The sequence below is a fragment of the Meles meles genome, chromosome 18 (genome assembly GCF_922984935.1).
Source record: "Meles meles chromosome 18, mMelMel3.1 paternal haplotype, whole genome shotgun sequence".
In the NCBI taxonomy this organism is placed as follows: Eukaryota; Metazoa; Chordata; class Mammalia; order Carnivora; family Mustelidae; genus Meles; species Meles meles.
This window is the reverse complement of record NC_060083.1, coordinates 62,949,867-62,977,860: the sequence shown is the minus strand read 5'-3', so window position 1 is coordinate 62,977,860 and position 27,994 is coordinate 62,949,867. Positions and strand designations below refer to the sequence as shown.

The window sequence follows — 27,994 nt, the reverse complement described above, 5'->3', positions numbered from 1 at the left end:
CGTTGAGAGCCGGGAGGACGTCGTGGGAGCCCGGGGACGATGTGGATGACCAGAGATTGTGGGCGCCCCGGGCCGCCTGGGCGTCTGCTCTGCAGGCCGGGCACCGTGGAACCGCCTCCCTGAGGCTCCGCCCTCTCCAGCTGGTCCAATCGTCGGCCCGCTGCCCCCCCTCCTCCCGGCTCCTCCCACCCCCGAACGCCCGCAGGACAGCCAGGCGCCCAATGAGCTCTTCGGACGGCCGAGCGGCCACCCGGACGGCCAATCCGGAGGCGGCGCGGGCAGGAAAGGCGGGCCCCCGTGACGGACAGCGGAGGAGGCGCCAGGCTGGAGGCTGGTTGCTAGCGGCCGCCGCTCGCCTACGGCGCCGCCGCTTCATTGTCACCTGGGCCTCGGAGCCTGCGCCAGGGCCGGGGCGCGAGGTCGCCCGCCCAAAGCCGGAGCCCCGGGCGTCCCACCCGGGAGGGCCTCGCACATCCGCCCGCCGGCCGGCCCCGCAGGCCCCGCGCCCCAGGCCGGGCTCGCGCAGGTGAGGGGGCTTGCGCGGAGGCGCGTGTGCGGGGCCCGCGCAGGTGAAGCCCTTCCCCCCTCGGACCCCCGTGCCCGGGCGGGCGGGGCTTGGCCAGGGAGTGGAGTCCAGTGCGCGGTCTCGGGGCCCACCAGCCACCTTGAGCCGAGACCTTGGGGGACCGGAGCTGCTCCGCCGGGGCCCTGCGTCCGCCGCGGCTGAGGAGTCTGGGCAGGGGCTCGGCGTCCGGGGCGAGGTCGGCCCGGAGGTTTCCAGGGAGAGGCTGTGTTTACCTTCCCGGAGGCCGCGCGCCGCCGCCGCCCGCGTGGCTCAGCCCAGCAGCCGGGGCCGGCCTGCCCGGGGCCCTGGGGAGCGTGAAAATCACCGCACGACCGGAAACGCCAGAGCGGGGACTCCTGCGGGGGGACGGCAGGGACGGCGTGTGCGCCACTCTCGAGAGCAGAGGCACCGGCCTGGCCAGGGTCCCGCTCGCTGCGGCCGCGGGACCTGCGGTGGGAAGCGTGTGTGGCCGCTGGCCCGCCGGAGCCCTCCGTGGCCCGCGGCTGTGCTCTCCGTGGCCATCCGCCTCCCGCTTCCCGCGCTGCACTCCCGCTGCCTGAGCGCGGGCCACGTGCCAGGGGCTGGGGCTACTGGCCCTTGTCCTCGGCGCTGATGTTCCCGTGAGGAGTCACCGCGCAGGCTGACCTGTGTGGCCCGGTGAGCGGAGCTAAAGCAGGAGGAGGAGCAAAGTGCCCGACCGCTGGCTCTGTGACCGAAGGGGGAGCCCGCTGGCCTCCCAGGGAAAGAGCCGCCGCTGCACGGGCTGGCGGTGGAGACGGCCTGGCCCCGTCTGAGGGGCAGCAGGATGGCTGGTTTGGCTGAAGCAGAGCGGGGGGCGGGGGCAGACCTGAGGGTGCTGGCTGTCGAGACTTTATTTTCTGTGCCGGGGGCGCTCGGAAGGTCTTCGACAGGGACGCAGTGTGATCTGGGACCTGGTAGACAGAGATGGGCTCCGGTTCCCGGGGGGAGGCCAGGAGGGGGGGCCGTGTGCTTGTCCAGGTTCTAGGAGCCGCTGTGGAGGGAGGGCGCAGGTGTGGCAGGGAAGGGCAAGATGCCCGCTTGAGATCCAGATCCTTGGCCTGAGTCCATTACAAAACGACCCTGGGGGGCGCCTGGCTGGCTCAGTGGTTTAAGCCTCTGCCTTCGGCTCAGGTCATGGTCTCAGGGTCCTGGGATCGAGCCCCGCATCGGGCTCTCTGCTCAGCGGGGAGCCTGCTTCCCTTCCTCTCTCTGCCTGTCTCACTGCCTACTTGTGATCTCTGTCAAATAAATAAATAAAATCTTAAAAAAAACCCAAAACATGACCCTAGGGACGGGGTGGCCAGAGGTGGACGTCAGGGTTCTGCTTTGGTCTTTTTGGGGCTGGAGCACCAGATGCACAGCTGGTCCCGTGTCAGAAATTAGGGAACAGAGCGGGGTAGGACCCGTCAGCTTCTGTTTTGATGCTTGGGGGCCAGACGGGGGCCCCCAGGTGGGAATCTGGGTGGAGGGGAGGCCAGGGCAGAGCTGGGGGTCCTTTGAGCAGAGGGGTTGGGAAGAGGAAGGGACAGCCAGGGAGAGGGAAGGGTGGCTTGTCCTGGGGTGGGGGTGGGGGGGCAGATGCCACAGCCAGGACGCTCCGGGCGCTCTGAGGAAATGCAGAGCTCCCGCGGCCGGACCACAGAGCAGAGTTGTGGCCCTTGGGTCGGGCAGCATGTGTCAGTCCAGGTCCTGGTTAGAGCATCCCTCCTGGAGCCTCACCGCTGCCCTGTCCGGGACGGCCCCAGAAAGAAGCACTTTGCCTGTCTTACAGATGGAGGAGGGGAGGCTCGGACGGGTGGAGAACCTGCCCCGTGGCGGGTGGGGGGCTGCCCCTGGCCCCCCTTGGGCAGGGTGGGTCCCCCTGGAGAGCCATCACTCGGCATGGAGTCCTGCTCTGACAGAGGGACCCCCACCCTCTCCGCGAGGGTGGTGGCAGGCTCCTGGCCTGGCTCCTCAGGGGGCATCCCACTGCGTGTCTTGCCAGCTCAGGGCCTGCTCCGCCTCCATGAAAGGCTCCCGGGCCGCCAGCGGTCCCGCCGGCAGCCCCGATGGCAGCTCAGAAGGGGTGGACCTGAGCCTGACGGGCCTCCCTCCGCCCGTGTCCCGGCGCCCCAACAGCGCCTCGGCTGCCAAGCCCCTCACCCGCTCCTTCTCCGTGGTCGCAGGCAGTGAGCCAAGGACGAAGGCGCCGGTGAGTGCTGGGGCCGGGCTTGTGCGGGCGCCCCACGTCACCCCCCTCCTGAAGGGTCACCCCACCCTTCTGTAGGCGTCCCCCTCGTCTGTTGTCCTTTCCTTCCCTGCGGCCGTTACCAAACTCCGTTCATAGACCAGAGACCTAACTGGAGAGAGGTCAAGGCCAGGGTCGGCCAAGGGTGGACCTGGCCCAAGGCAGAGTAAATCCTGCTGGCCCCGACCCCTCGGTCCCTCTGCTCTGCCAACACTGGATTTCTTTGCGTCCTCAAGGAGCAGGGCGACTTGGGGGGAGGGAGATGAGCTCCTTCCGGCCTTGAAGAAAGCCTGGTGGGCTTGCCGGCAGCAGGTGCTTGGCGGGAGTGAGCCGGCCATGCCCTCGGGTAGCCGATGATGGTGAGGACCAGGCCCGGCAGCCGTTACCAAAGCCCCCGGGCCAGGCCCCACGTGCTTCCTCCCGGACATTCACCAGCCAGGGACGAAGGGTCCCCACATTGTTAAGGAAGACGAGGCCTTGGGAGGCCAAGGGCCTGGGCCAGCTCACCCTAATCCTAACCCAGGACCCCATGCTACTCTTGTCCACGGGAACCAGGAGACCCTCTCCTCTCCCCAGATCCGTTCTCCAAGGCCTGGTGTGGCACGGGGTGAATGGGTGAGGGTCTGAAGCCTTTGCCACAGGGCTGCTTGCTCCGTCCTTCTGCAGGAGGGGCCCGGAGGTGCCCGAACCATCAACAACCTCCGCAGATCCAGCAGCACCACGCAGGTCCGCCAGCCTCCAGCCAGCCAGGCCTCGGCCGACCCCCTCAGGTAGCCCCCGGCCTGCCCTGCTCCTGCCTCTGTCAGCCCCCCTTCCATCCTCACCGGGTTGGGCCCAGGCTGGGCACCGGGGCCTGATGGGACGGGCACTCAGTCCACCCCTGCCGGATGGGACGGAGGGTTGTGGGGTGCTGGCGGGACGCATCTTGACCTGTCCTATCTGCGAATAGAGATGCGGACCCCCAGGCCAGCGTCCCCCTGCCTGCTTCTCTCCCTCTCCCTGCTGTGCCCCTCACGTGGGTGTCCAGATGGCTGCAGCTCCGGTGGGGGCATGTCCTTCGGGCGTGGTTGTCGGATCGGAGCTAAGCCACAATAGGCGAAGCTGTGGGCTTGGGGACACGATTCTCTGTGACGGGCCCCTCTCATCCCCTTGGAAGCCCTGCCCATTTGTGCTCCTGGAGCTGGCCTCCCCAAACCAACTGTCCCTGCGTGCCGTCCTCTCTCCCAACGCAGGCCGGCCGAGCACCCCCACTTCCTGACCCTCTTCGAGGGCGGCTCCGGCGGGAAAAAGAGGCCGGCTGGTCTGAGCAAAGCTCCCAGCGAGAAGGGAGCCACGTGGAATGTTCTGGTAAGGAAGTCTGTGTTCCTCCGAGAGTGATGGCGGGTTCCCTCCTGCCTGGTTCCCGCCTTGTGACTGCGCCTGCAGGCGCGGCCGGCGGTGGGGAGGGGTCGGTGTTGGCCAGCTTGGGTCGCAGCAGGACGGGGGGTGGGGGGAGGAGCGCAGAGACTCCCAGCCCCCGGACCAGCCCGTCTGTGCGTGAGGCCGTGGGGGGCCTCGCCAGGGGCATGGGGTCAGTGGCCTGTGCAGCACATCGTGGTCTGAGGTGGCTGTGTCGCCGACAGGATGACCAGCCCAGGGCCTTCACCTTGCCCCCCGACTCCCGGAGTCCCAGCGCCGTCGATGCGCCGGTGGGCCCGCGGAGGAGAGAGTGCACCGTCCCCCTGGCCCCCAGCTTCACTGCCAACAACAGGTGGGCCCTGCTGCAGGCGCTCCTCGTGGCCCTGGCCACCTGAGGCCCCTGGGCCGGGGGCGGGGGTGTGCTGTGTGTCTACCCGTGGCAGGACCTCCACGCGCTGGAATGAGGGAATGAATGAGGGAACGAGTGGCCGGCTTTGTCCGCCCAAGGGCCCAGGGAAGGAGGCTGCAGGGCGCCGTCTTGCACGCGAGGCTCTTCTGGCCTGGTGGGGAGCTCAGACCGCGCATACTGCCGCAGGCCCCCGCCCGCCCTGTCCTCCGTGGGGCAGCGTGCCTCCAGATGCCCGGCTTCATTCCTGAAGGGGCCGGGCCTGGCGAGGCTCTTGTGGGGCCGCTGGCCGCCATATGAGGCCTCCGCATCTCAGGAGGGCAGAGCGTGGTTCCTGGGGCCCTCCGGGCTCGCCGTGCGCCATCAGCAGGTCCACATGCCGGCTCCGGTGGTCCCTGGTCGGCCGCGCCGCCCCCTGCGTGACAGAACCAGGCGCATGCAGAGTGACGGCCAGCGTGCTGGGGTCTGCAGAGGCCCGGGAGTCGTCGGGACGGCCAGGCGACCCGGAGGAGCCGCAGCAGAAAGCAGGCTCGGCTCGGCCTCCCCAGGCTGCCGGGGGCACGGGTCCCCCTCGACGTGGGCACAGGGACAAGGGGATGCGTTTACTTCTGTGCGAGAAAGAGCTTCCCGACGTAGCTGCTGTTTGCCAAAGGAACAGTCTGGGGGGGCTCTCGGGGACGGCTCCCCAGAGTTGGCGCGGCAAGAATTCCTGCTTCGGATGCGAGAACTTAGATGAAAATTTCATCGTAGTTTCTCGGAGTGACGCATGTGCACGGCTAAGTGAGGAGCTGGAAACGGGCCGACCTGCCGCCTTCCCTCCCCGCCAAGTCCTGCTCTCCAGACACAGCCGCGCTCGGGCTGCGGCTAGTGCCCTCCGGCATGCCCTCCTGCACTTTCCTTGGCAATTTCCTTCCTTTTCTTTGCTCTGCTCCCCTGTGACAGCCGCCACTGCCCGGCGGGCCTCCTGGATGGACTCTACAGCCGGCCCCACCCCGTTGTCTCCTATGCCTCCAGCTTCAGGACCCGAGGGGCCCGCATACCCCTGAGCTGCACACCCGCTCTTGCCTCTGTCCCCGCATGGCTGAGCCGCATGGCCCTGGGGCCCACAAGCTCCTCCCGTCCCCAAGGGCGGCGCTTCTCGCTCCGTCTGTGATGATGGGGCAGGTGACCCGGTGTGGCAGTGACGGCCGGGTCACCTGCCCCAGCTGCAGAGGCCAGCTGTGCGCTCAGCCCGGCTCCACACGTGTCTCGAGTCCGCCACGCTGGGAACGTTGAAATCGGCAGCCCCCAGAAACATGAGCTATTCCCACGGAGAACAGGCTATTAAGATTTGCCCCAATCCTGGTCGCCAGTGTGGATCCTCGACAGTGCCCTGTCCTCCGCCGAGCCTCGTCTCTGCCCGTCCTGTGTGTCTGCCCTTCGCGTGTGTGTCTGTCCTTGGGTGTCTGGAACATCAGCTCCGCCAGCCTTGCGAGGGAGGCCCTCTGAGTTATCCGGTGGCTCACGTTGGGGCAACCGGGCAGAGGCCAGGCTGGTGTCCCCGGGGGTCCACACCTGTCCCCATCCGGGGCTCTTCTCGGGGCTACTCCATCTGTCCAGGGAGGGATTCTCTGGTCCCCTAACTTGGGGTTCAGTTCCTGCCCACCGCTGCTGTGCAACCCGCGGGACAGCGGACGCGAGCGTCCTGCTCAGCACCCAGACGTTGCTTCCCCGGACGGGCCGGCCTGCTGTGTGCAGCGGGGGAACGGGCTCAGTGCCGGGGTGCTGACGGCGAGGAGGGGATCTGGGGCACAGCGTTGCCTTAGAAGAACCAGGCGGCCCCACTTCCTGTACCTGCACGGGGTCCTCGGGGGGCAGAGCGGCCACTCCCACAGCCCCGCGCATGTCCTCCCTCCGTCCCATGTCACTTAGCACAGGCCCTTCGGCTTCTCGTCCTGTAAAACGCTGTGTTCGTGTTTGCAGCTGTCTCCGCCACGTCCCCTTTGTCCGCGTGTGTCTGTGCCACGTGTATTCCTTCCGGTGGGCGTGAGGGGGCAGAGGGAGGGCTGCGTGTCTCCCGTCCTGTGTCGCTGGTTCAGGAAGGCCCATCCTGCGCGGACTGACAGTCTGTGGCCGACTCTCCGCCAGCAGGCCTGTCTGCTGCCCGGGGCCTGGGTTTTCACGGCCCACACCAGGTTCTGCTCTGTGGAACGCCGTGGGTGGGGCTCTCCCGGGTCCCGAGAAGCCCCCGCTGGCGGTGTGGTGGCCGTGGCGGGGTCCCTAGGGACGCTTGGGTGCTGGCGTGGCGAGCACCCAAGGGGTCTGATGCTGCTCCCGTCCCCCCACAGGAGCAACAAGGGTGCCGTGGGCAACAGCGTCACGGGCATGGTGCACAACCACTACACGCCCTCGGACCGGGCGCCGCCCCCCAAGAGCTCCAACCGCACGGCTCCCTCCCTCAAGTAAGGCCTGGCTCTGCTCGGGCGGGTGTGGGAGCTGGCGCGCGGGGAGCGGCCCGGCCCGGGGCACCGTGAGGCCTGGCGCTGCGCCCGCGAGGGGTACCAGGAGAGCACATCCAGACAGACCCTGGCGGGCCCGCAGCGGCCCCCTGCACGGCATCGCCTTGCCCCTGCACGGCGCACTTGGAGGCGGGGGTGCCCTGCAGTGTCTCGGGTCACTGTCTGGCTCAGGGGTCCTGTGACTTGACATCTGTCTGCTGTTTTGAATGGGAAGAGCCCACGTATCTGGGTGCCACCACACGGGCCCGGTGGGAGGGGATCGACCAGCATTTGGAGCCGGGGGCAGGCTGTGCCTACTCCTCACGGCCGGTGGGGCGCCTCCTTGCAGCCCCAAGGCGCCCCAGGGTGAAGCCGAGGCCACCCCCTCTGCTGGCGGGCAGAGCTGCCGGCCGGGGCCATGGGGGGCCTGGGCGGGCGTCCCCAAGCCCCTCCTGCCCTTTCCCGTTAGCAATATCCTCAAGGCTGCCGCCGGCGAGGAGGAGAGCAGCAGCTCCGCAAAGCCGCACGAGAACGTGGCCGGCAGCAACCACGTGGCCCAGAACAACGCTGGGGGCGCCCCGCTCAGACGAAAGGAGGTGACGGAGGAGGAGGCCGAGAGGTGAGCGGGGGCTGGGGGCCTGGAGCGGACCTGGAGCTCCCCGAATAGGAGCTCCCACCTGAGGGTTTTCAAACGCACGCCGACGAGCTCCCGTGTCGCCGGGGCCTGTTTGTTCTAAACGTGGAGAAGAGGCAAGTCGGTGGGGCGGGGCGGGGGCCCTTTCTGGGGGGAAATGCTCTAAACCTGGGTCCCACTGGCGGGCGTACCAGCCTGTCAGTTTAGGCAAAGTCATCAAACCGTTTACTTAGAAGAGGTACGTCCCTTACAGTTCGCTAAAGCTCTTAATTAAAAAAGCATTGGGGCGCCTGGGTGGCTCAGTGGTTTAAGCTGCTGCCTTCAGCTCAGGTCATGATCTCAGGGTCCTGGGATCGAGTCCCGCATCGGGCTCTCTGCTTGGCGGGGAGCCTGCTTCCTCCTCCTCTCTCTCTCTCGCTCTCTGCCTGCCTCTCTCTCTACTTGTGATCTCTATCTGTCAAATAAATAAATAAAATCTTTAAAAAAAAAAAAAAAAAGCATTAAGGGGAGGGGAGATAAAACAAAAACCACTAACAATCTTAGGCGTCTTATGTGGTGACCCTGGTCCACGGCGTTGCTCCTGGTCCGGAAGCTGCGTGACCTGAGTGTGGGCTGCTCGGAACCCTGCCCGCCGGGCGGTCACTGCCGCTGTCCCACTGGGGCCCGGGGAGCAGGCCGGGAGCCCGCAGCCCTGTGCTGGGCCCCTCTGTGCGCCTGTCCCAGGGCCGGCGACCGACCGGGTCCCGGCTGCTCCGTTAGGGCCTTCAACGGCCCAGAGAGCCGAGCTTTACCCGCCTGACATGCAGTAGGATCCACACGTGTAACGCGTCGCGTGGTGGAGACTTTGGGCAGCAGCGCGCGCCCGTGTGGTCTGCGGGGAGAGCTGCCAGACAGAACGTCCGCCTCCCCCAGAACCCCTCCCCCGCTTCTCCAGGCCTGACCCTGGCCATGCCCAGCTGCCCCCTCAGGGCTCTACCTCTTCTAGAACGCTCTGTGGCTAGGGCGCCGGGGCTGTGGCCTGTCCCTGTGTGTGGCTCTGTCCGTGAATGGCGTCCACTGTCAGGCCTGCAGCGCTCACACGGCCAAGCCACGGGCCTCTGGCTCGTTTCTGGCCACGGTGAGGAGCGTCTGCGGGAACGTGCGGCTGTCGGCTTGTCTGCCCACCTAGGCCTTCGGGGCGATGCGGGGGTGGGGAGGCTGTGGCTCGGCTGCCGCGAGTCCACAGGTGCACGGGGCCGGGCCTCGATCCTGAGCCCTGCTGCCCCTACCCCCCGCAGGTTTATCCACCAGGTGAACCGGGCCGCTGTCACCATCCAGCGATGGTTCCGCCGGCAGGTGCGGCGACGCCGAGCCGGGGCTGCCCGCCTGGAGCACCTGCTCGCGTCCAAGCAGAAGGTCAGCGTGGAGTGTGAGCCGGGCGGCCAGGAGGCAGGCCAGCGTCCCGGGGTCCCAGCCATGCGCAGAGGGGTTTCTGGGACCAGTGGCATTCCAGCCTGGGACTGCCCTGTGGGTCTGTACCCCGCCCAGCGGCCCGGCTTCCTCCCTGCCCCGAGTCACAGCCTGGGTGTCAGGACATACCTGCCTATCAGCAGCACGCTGTGCCGAGCAGTCCGAGCGGGTTTCCGGCTGCAGGGCCCTGGCTCCTAGAGGCAGAGCGGCCTCCCCAGCTGGAAGAGCGCTGGCTGCCTGAGGGAGGCTTGTTTTCTCTGGGCAGAGAAGCAGCAGGTCGGGGGCCATGGGGTCCTGTAGAAACCCAGGGCTGGATCGGGCAGCTCCACCTTCCCCGTCAAGCCAGCTGTGACTTTGACTTCTGCAGGAGCAGGGGCGGCAGCTAGGAGAGGGGCTCCTGGGCCTGCACCAGCAGAAGGAGGCGGCCAGGAAGAAGGTCCGGGAGGAGAAGGCCCGTCAGGCCAGGCGAGCGGCCATTCAGGTGCCTGCGGTGACCCAAGCAGCGTGGAGAGCCCAGTGCCAAGGCAGCAAATGCCCACCCCCTGTACCCCGGGACCCCTGCCTGCTGCCTTCCCTGAACCTCCTTCCCCAAGCCACCGGACGTTGGGCCCCGGGGCAGCTGGGCACGGAAAGGACTAGGGGCCTGGCTCTGTCGGGCGAGGCTGCTCAGAGGGCCCCCCCCCACGGCAGGAGCTGCAGCAGAAGCGGGCCCAGAAGTCAGGTGTCCCTGAGCCCAGGCGCCCGGAGCACGCCCGCGAGCCGGAGAAGCCCCGGCCTGCCCAGGAGCCGCTCCCGAGGCCAGGGGGCACCAGCCACGCCCAGCAGACCCAGAAGGCCAACAATGCCGGTGAGCGCAGCAGAGCCTGGGAGTGTCCTGCCCGCTGGCCTGGCTCTGGGCACCCTCAGGGCATCACCCCCCATCCCAAAGCCCAGACAGCCCTGCTCCGTCCCTCCGGGAGGGCTGTGGCCTCTGCTGGTGCCATCTGGCCCCCTGGGCCCCTGCTCTGCCGTGTAGTAGACCCTTAGGTCCTGCCTTTCTGCTCCTGTCCCTCTTCTTCTGGAGCTGGACATGGGGGGACCAAGGGTTCTGGGGCCGCACCAGTCCCCCTGACCCTTCATCCTAGAAGGTTAACGCTCCTGAACGTTCCTGTGTTCCACGCGAAGTTGGCCGTGGCCCCTGCTGTCACGTGCTCTGCCTCCCCTGCGTGTGGCCTCTCCGTAGGGGCTTCCCCAGATTTGCTGCCCCAGCTGAGGGGTTGGGGGCAATGCCGTGCTGTGTCGTGCAGGGTCTGGCTTCCGAACTGCGGGCCCGGAGGACCCCTGCCAGTCTGCCTCCAACTCCTCCCCAGAGCCCCGGCAGTGTCCAGAAGACAAGCCTCAGGTGTCCGTACAGCTCCTCCCGTCCACCCTTCCCGGCTCCGGCTTCGGGGCGTATCCCTGCTTGGGCGGCCCAAGCCTGCCCCTCCATGGCTGTGGGGCCCCTGGTGCCAGGAAAGTGCCCAGAGTGGGTCTTGTCGCTCTGATGCAGGGATGGGGTCTCATGGGTCACGTGGAAACCCGCTGGGTTTCTGGGGCAGAACCGCGTGCATGTCTCCAGAGGGAGCAGGAAGCCCCGAGCGGGGGGTCGTCAAGGGGCAAGGTCAGGGCGTCCCACCCGGCCACTCTTCTTGTTTCCCTGGAGGTGGGTCGGGGCGAGTCTGGTCCATGTGGTTACGTGGGCACGAGCCTGTGCAGAGGAGGCCTCCCCTCCCCCAGCCCATCTCCCCCATCTCCCCGCTGGTGTCCCCCCACGGCTCTCTGGCACTCCCTAACGGCCTTCGTGGCTCTCCCGTGAACGTGTCCACTGCAGGATGCCAACTCCCGGGATGTGGCCAGCCAGGATCTGGAGGTGGTGGGTCCGGCCGGTGGCGGGGCCAAGTCCAGGGCCACCCTGGACGAGCTGCTGGACACACTCAGGCTGCTGGAGGAGGAGCCCGAGCCGCTGCCCTGCCCCAGGGCCTACCACCAGGACAAATACTCCTGGACCGACCAGGTGACTGTGGGCTGCGTCCGCACGGGTCATGGGGGCTCCTGCCCGCTTCGGTCAGGACCCTCACGAGGGCCCCCAGGGGCTTGTTAGGGCGCTCAGAGTAAGCCTGGTGTGGGCAGCCCTGGGGTGGGCAGTGGGGACTGCCTCTCTGCCCCTGGTGCCCCAGTGATGCCCCACAAGCCTCTGGGCAGAGAAGCCCTTCCTTCCAGACCAGGTCCAGCCGCCCTCCCCACCCGTCCCTGCACTGGCTCCGCCCCCGTCTCCCCTGCCCGGGGTTCCCTGCCCGGGTCTTCGGCTGCCCCAACGCGCCTGCCGCTCTGCCGCCGCCCGTAGGAGGACGATGCCAGCTCCCTGACGGCTGACAACCTGGAGAAGTTTGGGAAACTGAGCGCGTGCTCCGGTCCTCCCGAGGACGGGACTCTGCTGTCCGAGGCCAAGCTGCAGAGTATCCTGAGCTTTCTGCACGAGATGGAGATGGAGACGTCGGGGCAGGGCCGGCCGGCCTCAGCCCCCCAGGTGCGGAGGGGTCCCGGGGAGGGACGGCAGGGCCTCACCAGGTGACCAGGGCCTGCCTGATGCGCGCGGCCTTCCCAGGGGCTGGTGCCGGAGGAGGGGCGTCTGGGGCCCACGTCCACGGCGAGCGCATCTGTGATGCGGCTGAAGCTGGAGGTGGAGGAGAAGAAGCAGGCAGTGGGGCTGCTGCAGAGAGCGCTGGTAACGTCCTTGTCCCTGACCCTGTCCCCGCCGTCCCCACCCCGCAGATCCTCGCACGCCCGCGGGGGGCTGTGACCACTAGGGCCCCGCTCGCCGGCCTGCCCCTCGCGAGGGCCTCGCCCCCCCCGTCCCTTCCTCCTGGTGCTCACTGCCCAGCCGCACCCCCTACCGCAGGTGCAGCAGCGGGACCTGACCGTGCGGCGGGTCAAGGAGACCGAGAAGGAGCTGGGCCGGCAGCTGCGGCAGCAGAGAGACCACTACGAGGCCACCATCCAGCGCCACCTGTCCTTCATCGACCAGGTGCCTCCGCTGGGGCGACGGGGCACCGGGGAGAGGAGCCAGGACCTGCTGGGCCCGTGAGGTGGTTGTTCCAGATGGGCTTGGGCCTCACGGAGAATTCCGGGCCCAAGGGCCTTCTTCGCCGGGCCTCCTCCCCTCTGTGGAAACGGGCAGCATCTTCCCGTGGGAACACTTGCCGGGCTGGTCCCAGACATCGCTGGGTGCTCCCCCAAGGCTGTGACCCGCCCCACCCCACGGCCGTGTCCCCCAGCCACAGCCCCTGCCCGCTGGCACGCCTGCCCCCCAGCCCCAGAGGCCCCCACGGGCTCTCGGTGGTCACGCCCCCCCCCCCCCCCCCCCCCCCCCGGGCAGCAGCTCTAGCTCCCAGCCTTGATTGCAGCTGATTGCGGACAAGAAGGCCCTGGCCGAGAGGTGTGAGGCTGTGACGGCAGAGCTGAAGCAGGGGGACCAGCGGCGCAAGGACAGGGAGGCCCAGGTGCAGGAGCAGCACGAGCTGGTGAGCCCCTCGGGCCGGCGGCCTCCTCCACCGTCCCTGCAGCCCGCCCGCGGCCCCAGCGCACTCTCAGCACCTGTGGGAGGGAGGCCGCCTTGGAGTATGCGTCGTGGGGGCTTAGGAGTGAGACCCCGGGACCCATCGTGCAGCCTCGGGGCCAGGACCACACACAGAAGAGCCTCAGGCCTGCACCCCACATCCGGGGGCCCGGCCAGAGGGCCGGGGGCAGCGGAGAGGAGCTGCCCCAGCACCAGTCCTGGTCCCCTCCTCTGGAGCTGCTTCCCTCAGCCCTGCCGGGTGCCACACCCTGGGCCCAGGGACTCACAGCACCCCTCCAATGTCACAGACGAGGAGGGAGGGCTCAGAGCAGCCCCCGCCTGCCCCCCCACTCAATGCTGGCTGCCCCAGCTTGGCCCCTGGACAGAGGGGCCACACGCATGCTTTTCCTGGTTTTGTCGGCTGAGGACCAGACCCCTGCCTCAGCCGGCTTTGCTGGCAGCCGCCGGTCACGGGCCACCCCGCCCCAGCCGCACCTGCCACGGCGCGGGCGGCGATGGTCCCCAGACCGGAAGCTGACTCTGGGAAGTCAGTGGCACCAGCATTTTTGTTTCAAAGATTTGTTTATTAGAGAGAATGCGTGTGCAAGCGGGGGGAGGGGCAGAAGCCGAGGGAGAACCTCGGGCAGACCCCTGCTGAGCCGGGACCCCCCCCCCCACGCGGTTCTCGATCCTGCCACCCCGAGATTACGACCTGAGCCAGAGCCAAGAGTCGGGCGCTCAACCGACCGCACCACCCAGGAGCCCTGGCAACATTTTTAAAGTCCCTCCAGCCGTGGCAGGGGACACCAGGGTTGGGGACCTAGGGGTACCCCAGTGGGGCCTCTGAAGACCTGTTACTTACTCCCTCAGGCCTCCACGTCTGGGGAGGGCAGAACAGGCTCACTGGCGCGTGCAGGGGAGGAGGGGCCACGGGGGTCTCTGCGCCCCCCACTTCCTCAGCTGCTGGGGTCTTCTTGTTTCCTGGTTGGCAGGAGATGAAGAAACTCAAAGAGCTCATGAGCGCCACCGAGAAAGTCCGCAGGGAGAAGTGGATCAATGAGAAAACCCGAAAAATCAAGGAGATTACCGTCCGAGGTGAGCACCGGCCACCCTTGGAGCTGGTCCGCACCGCCCAGAGGCACGGGGGGGGGGGGGGTCTTTGAGCAAGGACAGTGGTGGTTTAAGTCATAACCACGGTATCCACAGGTGACATCCAGCCGGCTTGGAGGTGGGGAGGGGGCCGGCTGCAGGCCCAGGACCCAGGACAAAGGGCGGGTTGGAGAGTATGGGCCATGCCTTCCCTGTGCCCCCTGAACTCCTCCACCTTCCCGGGGAGGGGGGTGCACTGGGCGGGAGCATGGGGGGCACCCTGGGGTCCCTGCAATCTGGGACCGTCGCTGCTCCCCGGCTTGGAGAGTGGGCCTGAGGCTGAGGGAGCACCCCAGCTGTGGCCACTAATGGCCGCCCACACCCAGCCCACCTGCCCCCGAGGATGCGTCCTCCAGGGGGAGCTCCAGGGGGGGGGGGATGGTGGGCCTAGGGGGACTCAACGGGGCTTTCTCTGGGGTGGCTGGGGTGGGGGACCCCCCGGATGGGCTGCGGCCCCAGCGTCCTAGTAGGGGAGAGCTGGGGGTCCCCCACAGTCCCAGGGGCAAGGGCCAGGGCCCCGGGCAGCATAGCGGGCGGAGGTCAGGGGCCTGCGGCTGCACAAGGCCAGAGGTGCAGGCCCCCGCGGTGCGGTGCCCTCCAGGCCTGGAGCCAGAGATCCAGAAGCTGATCGCCAAGCACAAGCAGGAGGTGAAAAAGCTCAAGAGCCGGCACGAGGCGGAGCTGCTGCAGGCGGACACGCGGGCGGCCCAGCGCTTCGGGCGGCAGGTGGAGGAGCTCCGGGAGCACTTGGAGCGGGAGAAGGAGGCGCTGGGCCAGCAGGAGCGGGAGCGTGCCCAGCAGCGGTGGGTGCCCTCCCGGGGCGGGCCTCGCCGGGGACCGGAGGGGGCCCAGGCGCGAGCCGAGCTGGGGTGTGCCCGGACCCCGTGGGAGGAGACGGCGGACGCTGCCGGCACGGAGCTGGTGCTGGGGCAGGAAACCCCGTGGGCAGGACGCGCGACCGCAGTGGGGCTCCCCGCGCGCCCTGTGGGGCCGCAGCTGTGGGTGGGGCGGGGCGGGGCGGGCAGGCTGTGGAGTCCGGAGCCCGCGCAGAGCCTCTGGCCCTACAGCTTCGAGCAGCACGTGGAGCAGGAGCAGCGGGCTCTGCAGCAGCAGCGGCGGAGGCTGTACGGCGAGGTGGCCGAGGAGAAGGAGCGGCTGGGCCAGCAGGCCGCCAGGTGCCACCGGGAGGGGAGCCCTCCCGCCGCCCGCGGTCCCACGCGTGCGCCCTGCGTGCTGACCTCTCGCGGGCCCACAGGCAGCGGGCGGAGCTGGAGGAATTGCGGCAGCAGCTGGAGGAGAGCAGCGCGGCCGAGGGCAGGGCGCTCAGGGTCGAGTTCGAGAAGGGGCGGGAGGAGCAGGAGCGCCGGCACCAGGTGTGCGCATTCGTCCTGTGCTGTGGGGCCCGCGGGGGTGGCGGCCGCGGAGGGCGGGGCTGGGCGGAGCCTGGGCTCGCGCACCCGGGGTTCGAGGCCTGATGTCATGGTGCCGCCCGCCCCCCAGATGGAGATGAAGGCCCTGAAGGAGCAGCTGGAGGCCGAACGACAGATGTGGGAGGCCAACCGCGCCAAGAAGGAGGTGGGGAGCGGGAAGCAGCCTCCCGCACTGTCCGGCACCCCAGGCGTGGGTTCCCCTTCCGTGGCCTCCCTTTCCGTGGCCTCCCCTTCCGTGGCCTCCCGTGGGCATGGTTCTGGGTTCCACAGTCCGGCTGCTCGTGGACTGGTGGTCATGTTCTCGTGTGCACTCTCAGTGGGGGGCAGCAGGAGAGACCGGGTCAGGGGCCTATCTGATGGCAGGGGGGTGGTCCTCACTCCCCCTCCCCCCCGCCCCCGTGGCTGCCCTCCTCATCCCCGGTGCCTTCCCCAGGAAGTACCAACCTGCACTGTCAGACGTTTCTGGAAGAGGCCAGGGTGAACAGGTGCCCAGGGCCGTGGCCATGAGGCCACGCGCACAGGCCTGATGACAGGCTTTTCCGTGGCGGGGCGGCCTCCCTGTCCGCCGGTAACCGTGCACGGGGTTCACTGTACTTGTGGGATGTGTGGGCAGATGCGGAGCAGCCGGGGCAAAGGGTGTGGTGTCGAACCTGATGGGAATTTCCAGAGTCGCCTTCCCAGGGCCTGCCCCGTTTGGGCCCTAACCCCCCCCCCAGTCTGGAGGTGTCCAGCCCCAGGATGGCACCCCCGGGCGGTGCTGCTGGTGCTCGCGCTGTGCCCCACTCTGGGTTCTGAGGGGCCCACCCCGCGCCGGCCCCAGCCAGCCCCGTGCACCCCCAGGAGGCGTGGCTGCTGAACCGGGAGCGGGAGCTGAGGGAGGAGGTCCGGAGAGGCCGGGATAAGGAGATCGAGCTGGTTATCCACCGGCTGGAGGCCGACATGACGCGCGCCAGGGAGGAGAGCGAGAGGGCGGCGGAGAGCCGGTGAGCCTTCTCCCCGGGGCGCGCGGCTCGGCCCGAGGCCCCGGAGCCCCCTGACCCCGCCCCTGCCCGCCAGTGTCCAGCGCATCCGGGACCAGCACGCGGCGGAGCTCTCGGAGCTGGAGCGCGCGGCGCGGACGCTGCAGGAGCGGTGCGGGGAGCTGAAGGGGCGCCTCGGGGAGGCCGAGGGGGAGAGCGAGCGCCTGCAGGGCCTGGTACGGCAGAAGGAGAAGGAGCTGGCGCAGCTGACGGCGGTGAGCGCGGCCGAGGGGCGGCGGCGGCCCCCGGCGCCCCCGCGCTCCCCGCCGCCGGCTCACTCCCGCCCCCGGCCGGCCCAGGTGAACGAGCAGCTGGTCAGCGAGAGGAGCGGCCTGGCCGAGGTGCTCCGCAAGGAGTTCGCCGACCGCCTGGCAGCCTCCGAGGAGGAGAGCAGGCAGCTCCGGGCCGAGCTGGCCGAGCTGCGGGCCCGCCAGCGGCTGGAGCTGGAGCAGCTCACGCGGGAGAAGCAGGCGGAGCTGGAGCACGTGCACGGGAGGTGGGCGGCGGGGGGCGGCGGGGGGGGGGGGGGGGGGGGCGGGGGGGGGGGGCGTGGGGGGGTGCTGCTCAGGGAGCCCGAGGGGGTGCGGTGGGGTGGGGTGGGACCCCGGGGTGGGGTGGGACCCTGCGGCTCCAACGGGAAGATGTGGGATCTGAGAAAAGGAAGTGGACTGCGGGTCTGCCCCTCACTGCTGACCCGGAGCTGGGACCGTGGGCCACCAATGTGGGCTCCGGGTGGCACCAGGTGTCCCCGCAGGACGGGGTGGCTGCTGCCCCGGGCAGTCTCTGGAGGCTCCGGGTCCTGTGGGGGAGGAGTCGGAACCCTGGGAACTCAGCAGTGGGCAGCTCCCCCAGCCCCGCGGACCCTGCTGTCCTTCCAGAGAGGGGGGCGTGGGGGAGGAGTCCTTCCTCATCCCAGCAGGGAGCCTCCCTCTGGGCTCTAACTCTCCCAGGCTGGTCCCGTGGGCAGCGGCCCCCAGCCCAGCTGTGGGGGTCACCGCCAGTCCCCAACGCCCACAGATGGCCCAGGGCCCGCGGTCAGCAGGGCTGGGATGGGGTGGGCGTCACAGCCACCTGCCAGCTCCTTCGGGATGGAGGCCCCTCCTGGCCCCCCTGCTGCCCTCAGCCTCATGCCAGCCGTGGGTTTGGGGGGAGCTGCCCCGAGGCCCACTGTGTGCTCCCCTGCAGGGTGAAGGCGGCCCTGGCGAAGAAGGAGGAGGCGGTGCGTGGCCTCCGGCAACAGCACCAGGTGGGTCCCCGAGGCCGGGCCTGCGGGGAGGGCGGGAGGTGGGTGGCCCAGGCCTGACCATGGGCGGCGTTGCAGGCGGCGGTGAAGCGGGCCCAGCACCTGGAGGAGCTGCTGGAGCAGCGCGGGTGGCCGCGGCCGAGCGCCCAGTGACCCGCAGCCCGGACAGGGAGACGGGCAGCCAGGCCGAGGCCGCCTGGTGCAAGGTGGAGCCCGGCCCGGACCCTCGGCGCCCTTTTGTCCCTCCGCCCTGGGCTCGGCCATCCGACGTTGGAGCGCCGCCGTGGCTGCATCGGAACAGTAAAGAGGTGGTTTTGATACTCTGTGTCGCCCGGCCTTGTCTCTCTCTCCTGGGCTGGAGGCCAGGCGTGGGGTGTCCCCGGCCCAGCTCTGCTCTCAGGCTGACTCCCTGTGCCCCCTCCCTGCTGCAGGGCCTGGGGTTGGGTCCCCGTCCCCCAGCACAGAGAATGGCCCCCCGGCTGGCCCGCCGTGCCCCCAGAAGGAGCTCGGGGGCTCTTCCCCGTCCTCTCCAGCGGCCCTTGCTGTGCTCCCCAGACGGCCGGAGACGGCAAGCCCTCCAGGAGACCCTCGTTTTCCTTCTCCCACTTGAGGACCCGCCACCGAAAGTGAGACAGGCAGGATCCCCCAAGGAGTGGGCGCTGGGCAGGCCCTGCCATGAGGAGGATGGAGGCCCACCTCAGAGTTGGGGGGCTGGGGGGCCGAGGGGGCTCCCTCTCAAGGACTCGCCTCCCCCTCTGCCGGCGCTCTGTCATGCCTGCTGCGGAGGCTTCCGGCTCACGCGGGGCATCTCGGCGTGTCCCTGCAGGGAGGCCGAGCTCCACTGACCCACGAGGGGTGAGGCAGCTTCCCGGACGCTCACCTGTGGGGCCTTTCCCGTCACCGTTGTCCTGTCTCAGGGCACACCAGCCTCCATCACCTCACCTGCCCGAGAGCGTCTTCTGTCTACGGCGCCGGAGCGGGCGCGGCAGGGATACACCCTAAATCCTCTGGCCTGACCCTCCCCACGTGCGTGGGCCCCGGTCTGGCCCCCAGGCAGCGTATATGAGCCCTATCTGTGTCCCCTCCTCGTGGGGCTGGCTTGTCCTGTGACATGGCTGGGTGGGGAGACGGTCTCGTGGCTGTCTAGTCTGTGTGCCCGGGGTGCCCGGTTCTGGGGCATGAGGTGAGGAGGGCGGCCCTGGTCTCCACCGAGCTCCAGGCCTGCTGCTTCCCTGTGGGGTCGCCGTGGCCCTGCAGCTCACCCCGTCTGCCCGCTGTTCAAAGCTCCAGGCTGGCCTTCGGATGCGTTCCTAAGTCCGGAGAAGGGCGGGTGGCTGGCCCCCTGGGGAGGGGGTGCCCCGTGAGGGGAGGGGCGGCAGGCACCGGCTCAGCCCCGTCCCTGGGAGGGGAGCTGGCGGTTCACGGCCCTCGACTGGGCTCCCACGGGTGTGGCCAGGACTGCACAGGGGAACAGGGGCCTTTCTATCGAGGCTCTGGCCTCCTCCGCCCACCAGAAAAGGTATTTTGGTCTGAAGCAGTTATTAGGAATTGCTCCGGGGAAGGGGCTGTAAATTACTGAACTGTGTATTTTGCAAGTAAGGTGTTCAGCAGATGGGAAGACAGGGTGGTGTCCAGAGAGTGGGGCAGGCAGGGAAGCCAGGAAACCTGTGGAAGTGGGCAGAGGTGAGGCTCCCACCAGGGGCAGGCCTGACTTCCCAGCCTGGGCAGGACTGGCCGCCACCAGCAGGAGGAGTGCCCCAAAGCCAGCTGTGGGCAGGACGGGCGGACACCCTGAGTTTCTGGCGTGGTCCCTTCCCTGGATGGCTGGGGGTGGGGGGATCTCTGGTGTCACGCCACCTGGAACCCTTCCCCAAGGCCCACGGAACTCATGCCCTCTGACGGAAGCTGCTTCTGACCCACCGTCCTTTCAGGAAACAAGTGAGAGCACAAACAAATCCTTGAAATTCCTGTTGGGTCTGTGCTGGGCCGAACTGTGAGCCCAACAGACCAACAGCCTGCCCTGTGGGGTGTGCCCTCTAGCAGGGGGCAGGCCAGGGAGCACTGGCCTTGACCTTTCAGGATTCCTCTAGGTCCCTTCCTCTCCTTTAGACTCAATTATCTTTTCTTTCTCTGGCTTCTCAGGACAGTTCTTAGCCTGTGGATGGTTCGCCTTTCCCTTCCAAGCCCATGCAGCAAAGACTGAATTTCCCCCCAAGCAACGTGAGGTCTTGGTTTATAGTAGTTTTGTTATTCAGAATAATTTCCCAATTTCCGTGGTGGTTTCTGTGAACGGGGGTTGTTTTGCACCGCACTGCTTTTCTTCTCTTTTCGGTTTGTGGTTCCTTTAACTTGACTTACCCACGGTCAGGAAACGCGTTCTGTGTCACTTCAACTCTGATCGATTGAGGTTTGCTTTGTGGCCAGTGTGCGGTCAGTTTTGGTGAGGGCTCTGTCTGTCGGCTTAAGGAGCAGGAAGTTGTTGGGTGCAGACTCGATCTTTGTCACTTGGGTTGAGGCAATGCATCGTGTTTCCAGTCTCCTGTATCCTTGCCGATTCTTTCCAGCTTGCTCTGTCGGGTCCCAAGAGGACTGCTAAAATCTGCCCTTGCGCCGTCGGCTTCTCCTCTAGCCGCTCGTTTTTGCTGTATGTTCCGAGGCTCCGTGAGCGGGCGCGGGCGCGTCTGCGGCCGTGTGTGGTCCACTGAGCTGACCCTTCATCTTTATGCAGTGGCCTTCTGCGTCCACAGCACCTCTTGCCCATGACCCTTCACGTCCTAGTACTAGCTGCGCCGGCTCCCTCACCGTGGAGTCTGGGTGGTGGGTCTCCGCCACAGTTTTTACTTTCAGGCTTTCCGTGGCACTCCGGTGAAGCGTAGCTTGAAAACAACCGCAGATAATGCGGCAAAACACGGCATGGCCAGGTCTAGCCTGCATGGATCTGTGTTTGGCCCCGGTCCAGAGGGATTTCTTCTGCTCTTGGGGCAGTGAGGGGAAGCATTGGGCTCCCTGAGGCCAGACTCCAGTCTCTGTGAGGACTGGCTTGGTTCCCCTGTCCTCACTCCTTACTTCTAGCCCCTTAGAGTCCCAAGCCAAGCCCCTCCCCTTCCTCCTTGGCAGATACCAAACACCCAGGAGGCCACTGGGTGCCCTCTTCAGCTCTCAGCCTCTTGGCCACAGTTACCAACACCTGGTGGGGAGCTGGTGACCACATCAGGCTCACCTCTCAAAGCCTTTCTTCCCTGCGATCTCAGACCCCATGTCCTTGACGCTTTTCTTGCTTATGATACAAATAATGAATAAATATCATAGTACATATAGAATATAATATATGTGTAACATCAGGAGGCGCTGAGCACTGGGAGGGAAGATGCCAGGGCAGAGATGCCGAACGTGTGGCAAGGGCAAGCGTACTGTGCAGTGGGCTGGGGCGGGACTGACTTCTTCGGGACGTGACATCTGGTGAACCTTGGAGGAGACAAGGGAGTTAGTCACGTGGACGTCAATCTGCAGAGGGGCGCGCCGGGCAGGGAGGGCCAAGCAAAGGGAGCAGAGGGGGAGCGGTGTGACCGAAGCTGAACCTGGAGGGGAGCAGGACATGTGGGCGTCCTGAGGACGTGGCTTGACAGAGCAGCCTCTAGAGGGCTCTGAGTGGAACGATGCATCTTCTTTTTTTTTTAAAGTAAGCTCTGTGCTCACCATGGGGCTTGAACTCACAGCCCTGAGATCAAGAGTCCCTGCTCTGTCCACTGAGCTAGCCGGGCGCCCCAGGTCTGACTTCGGCTTTTAAAGGACCTCCAGCTGCCGTGTTGAGAACGGACGGTCAGAGGGTGGAGGCAGGGAGGCCAGTCCGGGGACCACGGTGGTCACCCGGGCAGGAGAGGGTGGAGGCCAGGATGGCGGCAGGGAGTGGGGTTCTGGGCGGCTTCTGAGGGGGAAGCTGCTGGGATTCCCACGGAGGTGGGCGAGGAGAGGAGGGGTGGGGAGGTGTGAGTCGGGCTCTCTCCTGCCATGGCCCAGCGAGGGTGCTCGTGAGGGGCGGCGCCTTCGCGTCTTGGCTGGTCTCGCCCCCTTGGCCCCTCTTTCTCGGAGGCTGCAGAGTCCCGTGGAGCAGCGGAAAGGGGAAGCCCACTCCCACCGCCAGTGACATGTGCCCCTCCGCTCGCCTGTGCAGACATGGGGGACTGGAAAGGGGGCCCAGGGCTGTCCCCGGACCCGTGCCCAGGGTGGAGGGCGTGTGGGGCCAACATCGTGCCGGGGGCTGCCGAGCTCCTGGCCGGATCGGCCCCAGGGGTGGCGCAGCGCTTCCGGGAAGGCGTGGTGGCGGGAACCCCCCGGGGGGAGCGGAGCCCAGCCTCGCGCTGCAGGTCGGAGATGCGGCCTTCACGTGCAGCGGGGCGTCAGGAAGCCCAGGCGGGCGCAGGGGTCAGGAGCACAGGAGAGAGGTGGGACGGGGCCCCGGCCCACACGTGCTACTTAAACCACGGGATGGGAGCCCACCAGGTGGGCAAGTGCAGGGGTGCGGAGGCTTCCACTGGGGGTGGGAGAAGGCGGGCCGGGGCGGAGGACTGACCCGGAGCCCACGGCCCAGGGCGCAGGCCAGGGCCCTTCGGCTGCAGCCCGGGGTGGCAGGTGTCCCCGCTCCGTGTTCACATGGCTGCGGTGTGAACCCTGGGCAGCCTAGCAGAGCTCACCTGGGGAAGGGGATCCTGCCCGTGTCTAGACACAGAGCTCTGTGCTGGGAGGGGCAAGAGCCGGCGGTAGGACCCCACCCCTGCAGGTGCCCCCCGTGATGTGGGGACTGGGGGGAGACAGGGGGGCGGGGCTGGATGCATCTGGCTGCCTGGCGTCCCCCCCCCCCACATGCCCGACCCCCACCCCCGCTCACACACTGCCGCCAAGAAACACTCGGGCTGCGATGTTCGTTTAATGAGCCTGTTCTTCCATTTTCCTGGCACGTGCTGTGTCCACCCCTGCGGCCTCCTTGGCCGGCCATGCAGATGTCCCACGATGCCCCATGGAGTCCCTCCCCCGGCCCGGGGCTGGCCGTACACTACTTCTTCTTTGGAACTTTCTCCTTTTTGATCAATTCAGAAAATTCTAGAATAGGAGACAGATTTCTAGTAAATAGTCCCCTTGCCGTGTGCCCCTCGAGCCCTGCAGACCCAACGGGGAGGCCTGTCCCACTCTGTGAGGGGCCTCCTGGCATGGAGGACCCTGCACCCTGCCCTCCTGGGCCCTGGGGAGCAGGATCGACCAGAGCCGGGGGCGCTCTTGGTGGAGATGAGGCAACCTCCTTTGGGGGCTCATGACAGACTGGGTCTCTGCAGGGACCCTCAGGAATTCTTTTCAGAGCTCCTGAGATCATCCTGCCTTTCTCAGTGGGGGAAACTGAGCCACAGAGAGGCTGGGGGGCTGAGTCCTGGGCCATCCCCTGAGCCAGGCTGCCCTGCTGTGAATTCACGGCTACCCCCCCCAGGTGTGTCTACCCCCCACGAGATGGGGTTTGCTGGCCTAGAGAGGTGAGGACAGGTTCCCAGCAGGCAGTGTGGCCTGGAAGCCTGTCCTTCTGGGCCGCTCAGCCTCTCTGGACTGCTCCCAGGGCCACCCCGCTGCCCTCTGCCTTCAGGCCCAGGGCCAGCAACTGGGGAGGGGACGCTGTGAGATGACCAGACCCCACGGTCTGGAGCCATGGTGGGCCTCAGTCGCTGGTTCCTATCTTCGAAGCTCCCTTCCTCCCTCAGACCACTCCCATCTGGGGGTCTTGGACCCCTGCCCCTGTCCAGCCGAGCCTCCCCAGGGCCGCCATCTCAGCCCACCTCTCCCCCACGGAGCAGCCCGCAGTGGCTTCCCCCCACCCAACACTTTCCTGTCCGTGGTGGGGGACGGCACCCAGCAAAGACGGCTGTGAAATCCGTGCCCGGGGTGGGGGAGCCCCCACAGGGTTGTGCCCAGATCGGCACTGGGTCTGTGCTGACCCACCTTCGAAGTCAATCCTCCCGTCCCCATCCATGTCGGCCGCCTGGATCACGGCCTCAGCCTCCTCATCTGTCAGCGGGGCGATGGGCCCGCTGCTGGGGATGGTGGAGAGGATGTACCTGCGGCGGGGGTGGCTCAGGTTAGAGCCAAGGGGGGTCTGACCGGTGCCAGCGGTTTGCAAGATGCTCCCTCCCATTTTACAAGGAGGGAAACTGAGGCCCAGCTGGAGAGGGGTCTCTGGGCCTGGCGCCAGTGCTATGGACCTATGGCCATCCCCACCCCACCCCCCAAGGCCAGCTGGGGTCTCCTGAGGGGGGAGCCAGGTCTAAGCTGGGGTGGGCATGGGCATGGTGGACCGGGCCCTGGGCCCAGGGGTCAGAACCCCGACCCCCAGCCGTTGGCCATTACTTGATCTCGTTCCACTCGATGAAGCCACTCTTGTCCTTGTCCAGGGTCTGGAAGGCCTGGCGGATGGCGCTGTCCAGCTGCCCCGAGGCCTGGAACTTCTGCATGTACTCCAGGAACTTGAGGTAGTTGAAGGAGCCTGGGACAGCCAGCCCAGGTCACAGGGGCCCGAGGGAGGCTCCCGCCCGGGGCCAGGGACGGCCATGACCTGCTCTTCCCCCTCCCGCACCCCGTGTGTCCCCGGGCCACTCAGCCCGGGGAAGGGGGAGCCCATGGGCCTGGGGCGGGGAGGCCACGCTGGCGACGAGGTGTGCGTACCGTGATGCCTCATGTCCGTGGGCAGCAGCTCTATGTCCTTGTCCGACAGGGACGTGCCCATAGCCAAGGCCATCTTCTTCATCTGAGAGGAGAAGTCCTCGTCCATCCTGGCCCTGTGGTGGACAGGGAGCAACTTGGAGCGTGCACACGGGTGGGGTGCGGGCGCTCTGCTCAGACCAAAGCAGAGTCCCTGCATGGCACCAGCCCCTGCGTCCTGAGCAGGGTCCCCCATCCCGGGCTGCAGAAGCCCTTGGGGCATGCCGCCGTGCAGAGACTCTGGTGTCCAGGGCCCTGGAGGGAGATGTGCCCGAGAACCCCCTCTTGGCTGGCTGGCCACTCGGAAGGTCACTTCCATCTCACAGGAAAGGCTGAGGCCCCCAGAGAGCAGGTGACGAGCACGGGGTCCTCTGCTCTGCTTGGAAGCCGTGGTGGCCGCCGTTCGACCTGTCAACGCTGCCGGGGACTTCCCTCTGTCCTTGCAGGCCCAGCTCATAGCCACGTCCTCTGGGAGCCCCGCCTCTTTCCGCCCTGACTCAGGGCCTACAGCCAGGGCCTTGTTCTCCCAGAATCTGGACCGGCCGGACTTGGGCCTCCCGGCTGGCCACTAACCACCCACGACGCATTGGCTCGGGACTGAGCGATGCCCGGATGCTCTGAGCCAGGAGGGCCACTGCCCCTTCCCCGGCATCTGCCCTCAGGCCCCGTGGAGGTGTGCGCGTCACTGTCAGTTCAAGGAGAGTCGGTGGCAAGCAGGGGACGCCGGGGCAGGCCAGGACTCCAGCCAGGCAGGTGGGGGACTGGTCGCAGGCTCAGGGGTCAGCAGGTGGGGACCAGGCTGTCCTGTGGCCCTCAAGGCGGTGCCTTGTGACCTGCTGGGCTCTCGGGTTGCTGTCCCCGGGGTGGGGTTGTGTTCTGGAGCTTGTGGCAAATCAGCTATTTCAGAAGCTCCTTGGCCCTCTCGAAAGTTCATGGGGTGGCAGAACTTTCTGGAACATACCCCCATGGCCAGGAAGAGCAGCCCAGTGGCCCGTGCATCCTGAGTGGGGCTGGCAGTGGCCGGGGGAGTTCACGTTCCTCCCAAAAGAGGAGCCACAGGTCAAAGGTGGCAGCTCCAGCCTGACAGCCCAGGGGGTGCAGGGAGTGTGGAAGAGGCCCAGGACCTCGACCTCCTCGACCTCCTCCCTGACTCTGGCCGTGCCCCACAGCTGCTCTGGGCCTCGGGGTCGGCATCTGTGAAATGGAGAGACGCCTGCGCATCGTGCCCCTTCTCAGAGCTTGAGCTGAGCCCCTGTTTGCCCTTCGCATCCCCGAATCTCAGAACTCCATTCTGGAAGCAGGGGTTCCCCGCCTGCCCCTTGGGCCCGGCCAGAGCCAGTGTCCCGCGCTTTGTGAAGGAGGGGCTGGGCCACATTCCAGGCCAGGTCTGGCTGAAACCGGGGTCGACATCCCGTCTGCAGAGCATGCCGGGTTCCCTGGGCCGTGTCTGTCCCCACCCCGTCCCACCCCACTGCTCTCCGGGGTAGCCCCCACAGGAAGGCAGAGGAGCCTGAGATCAGAGCTGGCGTGGGGACAGGGCCTGGGTCCCCAGTGTACTGGCCGTTTATTTATAGCCCCAATCCAGGCCCTGGGATGGCGTCTTACTCACCCCCAGAGGTAAGCCGAGGTGTCCCGCCAGAGCCGGGGGTGGGAATGGCAGGCACCCCACCCCCCGCCGGCCCTGTGGCACCCTGCGGCCCTCTGCCCGGCCTCCTGGCTGCTCCCACTCCGTCCTTCGCCTCGGACAAGACCCCCTCTCCCTCCCAGCTCGCTGCCTTCCACAGCCAAAGCAGGACTGAGCTCGAACGCCTGGCTAGGACCCCCGACCTGTCCCCAGCATTGCTGTACCCTGAAGGCCCTCCCACGGCTGCCAGGGACCTCGGCCCCCCCGCCCCAGGCCCCTGTGGACCACCTGCGCGGCCCTCGGGGGCTGCGTTCTGCTGCTTGCCTCTGCCAGTGAGTCATCGACGCAGACATGAGAAAAACTGCCCCGTGGGCCGGGGGTGGGGGCAGGGTCACTGAGCCGGGCCCAGCAGTTGGGGCCTGAGTCCCAGGGTGGGCTGGCAGGGGGATGGGGCAGAGACAGGGGACCTCATGGGATGGGGACTGGGTTCCAGAGGGTCCTGAGCTGACTTCATGTGTCCGCCGGAGTCGGTGGGTCTGTTGGCCTTGGGCCCTCTGCCCTGCCAAGCTCCCTGGCCCCCCACTCAGCACCTGGGGCCCTGAGGTCAGTGAGCAGGTCTCAGCCTCCCCGCCCTGCTCCCCAACTCCGAGCACTCTCTCAGGGGCCCACGTAAACACACATGCGCCCTCGCGCTCACCCCTGCAGACCCAGGCACACACGGCTGCCTCTAAGTCTGGGGATCCCTGGGGGCCGCCCCTCCCTTTCCTGCCTCCCCTGGACCTCCCTGGGGTCTCAGTCCCTTGGGCCTCCGAGTGTCCTACGGATGAGGAGGCGGCAGACTTGGGCCGTGCAGCGTGGCCAGCCCTGGCTGGGCCCAGAGCCTGTAACCACCCCCCCGGGGCAGGGCTCACCTCCGCCTGGCTTCCCTCGAGGGTTCCGGGGAGGCAGGTTGGGCTGGGGGTGCTCAGAGCCTGTGGGGGCCCCCGCTTTTATACTTGTAGCCACTGGGCCTATTTACAGCTTGGCTGCACCTGTCCTCCCCGCCCCTGCCCCTCCTGGGCACTCTGGCCTGGCACTTGGGGCCCCCAGGGGCTCGCTGGCACTTGGCACGTCCACGCTGGGCCGGGCAGACTGACCGTCCGCAGCGCCCGGCCTCCCCAAGCCCAGGGCAGGGGTGGGGAGAGTGGACTGCACCGGGCAGCAGGAGAAGTTTCTGTCTACTGATAAGGTACCCCCCCTGCCCTCTGGCCTTACAGGGTGGTGGGGGCGTGGCGGGCCCAGAGAGGGGCTGGCCGAGGCCTGCCAAGGTCACCCAGGGGGTGCAGGCTGGCCAGCATGTCTGAGAAACCGCCAGAAGCCACTGGACAATGGGACCTCCTTTGGCAAGCATCCGGGCCGAGGAGCTGTCCTTCATCCCTGGGTCACTGTGGAGGGCCGGAGAGCCGTGTCAGGGCCAGCCATAAAGGTGAGGGGAGAGGAGGGAGACCCTTGAGGCCACGCTGACTTCTGCAGTCCGGGGAGCAGCGCTGTGTGACCTCAGCCAGGGCTGGCCTCTCTGCTGGGAGGGGACCTTGCAGGACAGTCACCAGGCTGAGAACGGGGAGACAGAGACGGACGCACCCTGAGAGCCCCTCCTGGCTCTGGGCTGGCTGGAGGCCCCTCACGTCCCCTGATCTTCACGCACGGAGCCGTGCTCAACACCAGTGCAGGGACCCCGGGGCGCAGTCCTTCCCAGCACCCGACCACCGCTTTCTCGGTGTGGGTCTCCCAGGTTGTTTTGCACGGTGTGGACGCGGCCCTGAGACCTGCCTTCTCCGTGTGAGAGTCGCTCACGCCTCACTGGGAAATTCACAGAATGTTCTGGGCGCTACCTTGTGTCGCAGCTTCGTGTGAGGTCCCCGAGCTGAGAAAGTTCCAGAAACGTCCAACGGCCATCTGCGGTTGGAGTCCGAACAGATCCCAGCGTTTTGCTTGTAGAGATGCTATTTCAGTGTGTGTCTCCGTCCAGGGGAACGTCTCCTGCTCCTGGGCCGAGTTCACAAG

General features: G+C 67.4%; 2 protein-coding genes across 6 annotated transcripts; one reads left to right on the top strand and one right to left on the bottom strand.

Moving 5' to 3' along the window:
- The first annotated feature begins 51 nt into the window (after positions 1–51).
- On the top strand, positions 52–27,829 carry CEP131 (centrosomal protein 131). Of its 3 annotated transcripts, none has more exons than XR_006815855.1 (27): positions 52–526; positions 2,576–2,777; positions 3,480–3,583; positions 4,046–4,160; positions 4,436–4,563; positions 6,945–7,058; positions 7,564–7,713; positions 9,006–9,123; positions 9,545–9,658; positions 9,868–10,024; positions 10,464–10,558; positions 11,027–11,209; positions 11,540–11,722; positions 11,801–11,920; positions 12,095–12,220; positions 12,600–12,716; positions 13,744–13,846; positions 14,502–14,703; positions 14,968–15,075; positions 15,156–15,273; positions 15,401–15,475; positions 16,171–16,313; positions 16,387–16,564; positions 16,649–16,845; positions 17,535–17,595; positions 17,671–17,900; positions 27,723–27,829. XR_006815855.1 is itself a non-coding variant. In XM_045984018.1 (26 exons), the coding sequence occupies exons 1-26, from the start codon at positions 222–224 to the stop codon at positions 17,743–17,745; spliced, it is 3,591 nt and encodes a 1,196-aa protein (XP_045839974.1). In that variant the 5' UTR covers positions 52–221; the 3' UTR covers positions 17,746–17,916. The 3 variants fall into 3 exon arrangements, 1 of the variants encoding a protein (XP_045839974.1); XR_006815854.1 differs by lacking the exon at positions 27,723–27,829 and adding an exon at positions 18,024–21,465; XM_045984018.1 differs by lacking the exon at positions 27,723–27,829 and having other exon boundaries at positions 17,671–17,916.
- PVALEF (parvalbumin like EF-hand containing) lies at positions 22,453–27,914 on the bottom strand. Of its 3 annotated transcripts, none has more exons than XM_045984034.1 (4): positions 24,292–27,725; positions 23,977–24,112; positions 23,572–23,687; positions 22,453–22,689 (listed from the first exon to the last, which is right to left on the bottom strand). In XM_045984034.1, the coding sequence occupies exons 1-4, from the start codon at positions 24,782–24,784 to the stop codon at positions 22,643–22,645; spliced, it is 792 nt and encodes a 263-aa protein (XP_045839990.1). In that variant the 5' UTR covers positions 24,785–27,725; the 3' UTR covers positions 22,453–22,642. The 3 variants fall into 3 exon arrangements, with proteins under 3 accessions (XP_045839990.1, XP_045839989.1, XP_045839991.1); XM_045984033.1 differs by lacking the exon at positions 22,453–22,689 and adding an exon at positions 27,823–27,914 and having other exon boundaries at positions 22,731–23,687; positions 24,292–27,541; XM_045984035.1 differs by lacking the exon at positions 22,453–22,689 and having other exon boundaries at positions 22,731–23,687; positions 24,292–24,404; positions 27,206–27,725.
- Positions 27,915–27,994: the final 80 nt, after the last annotated feature.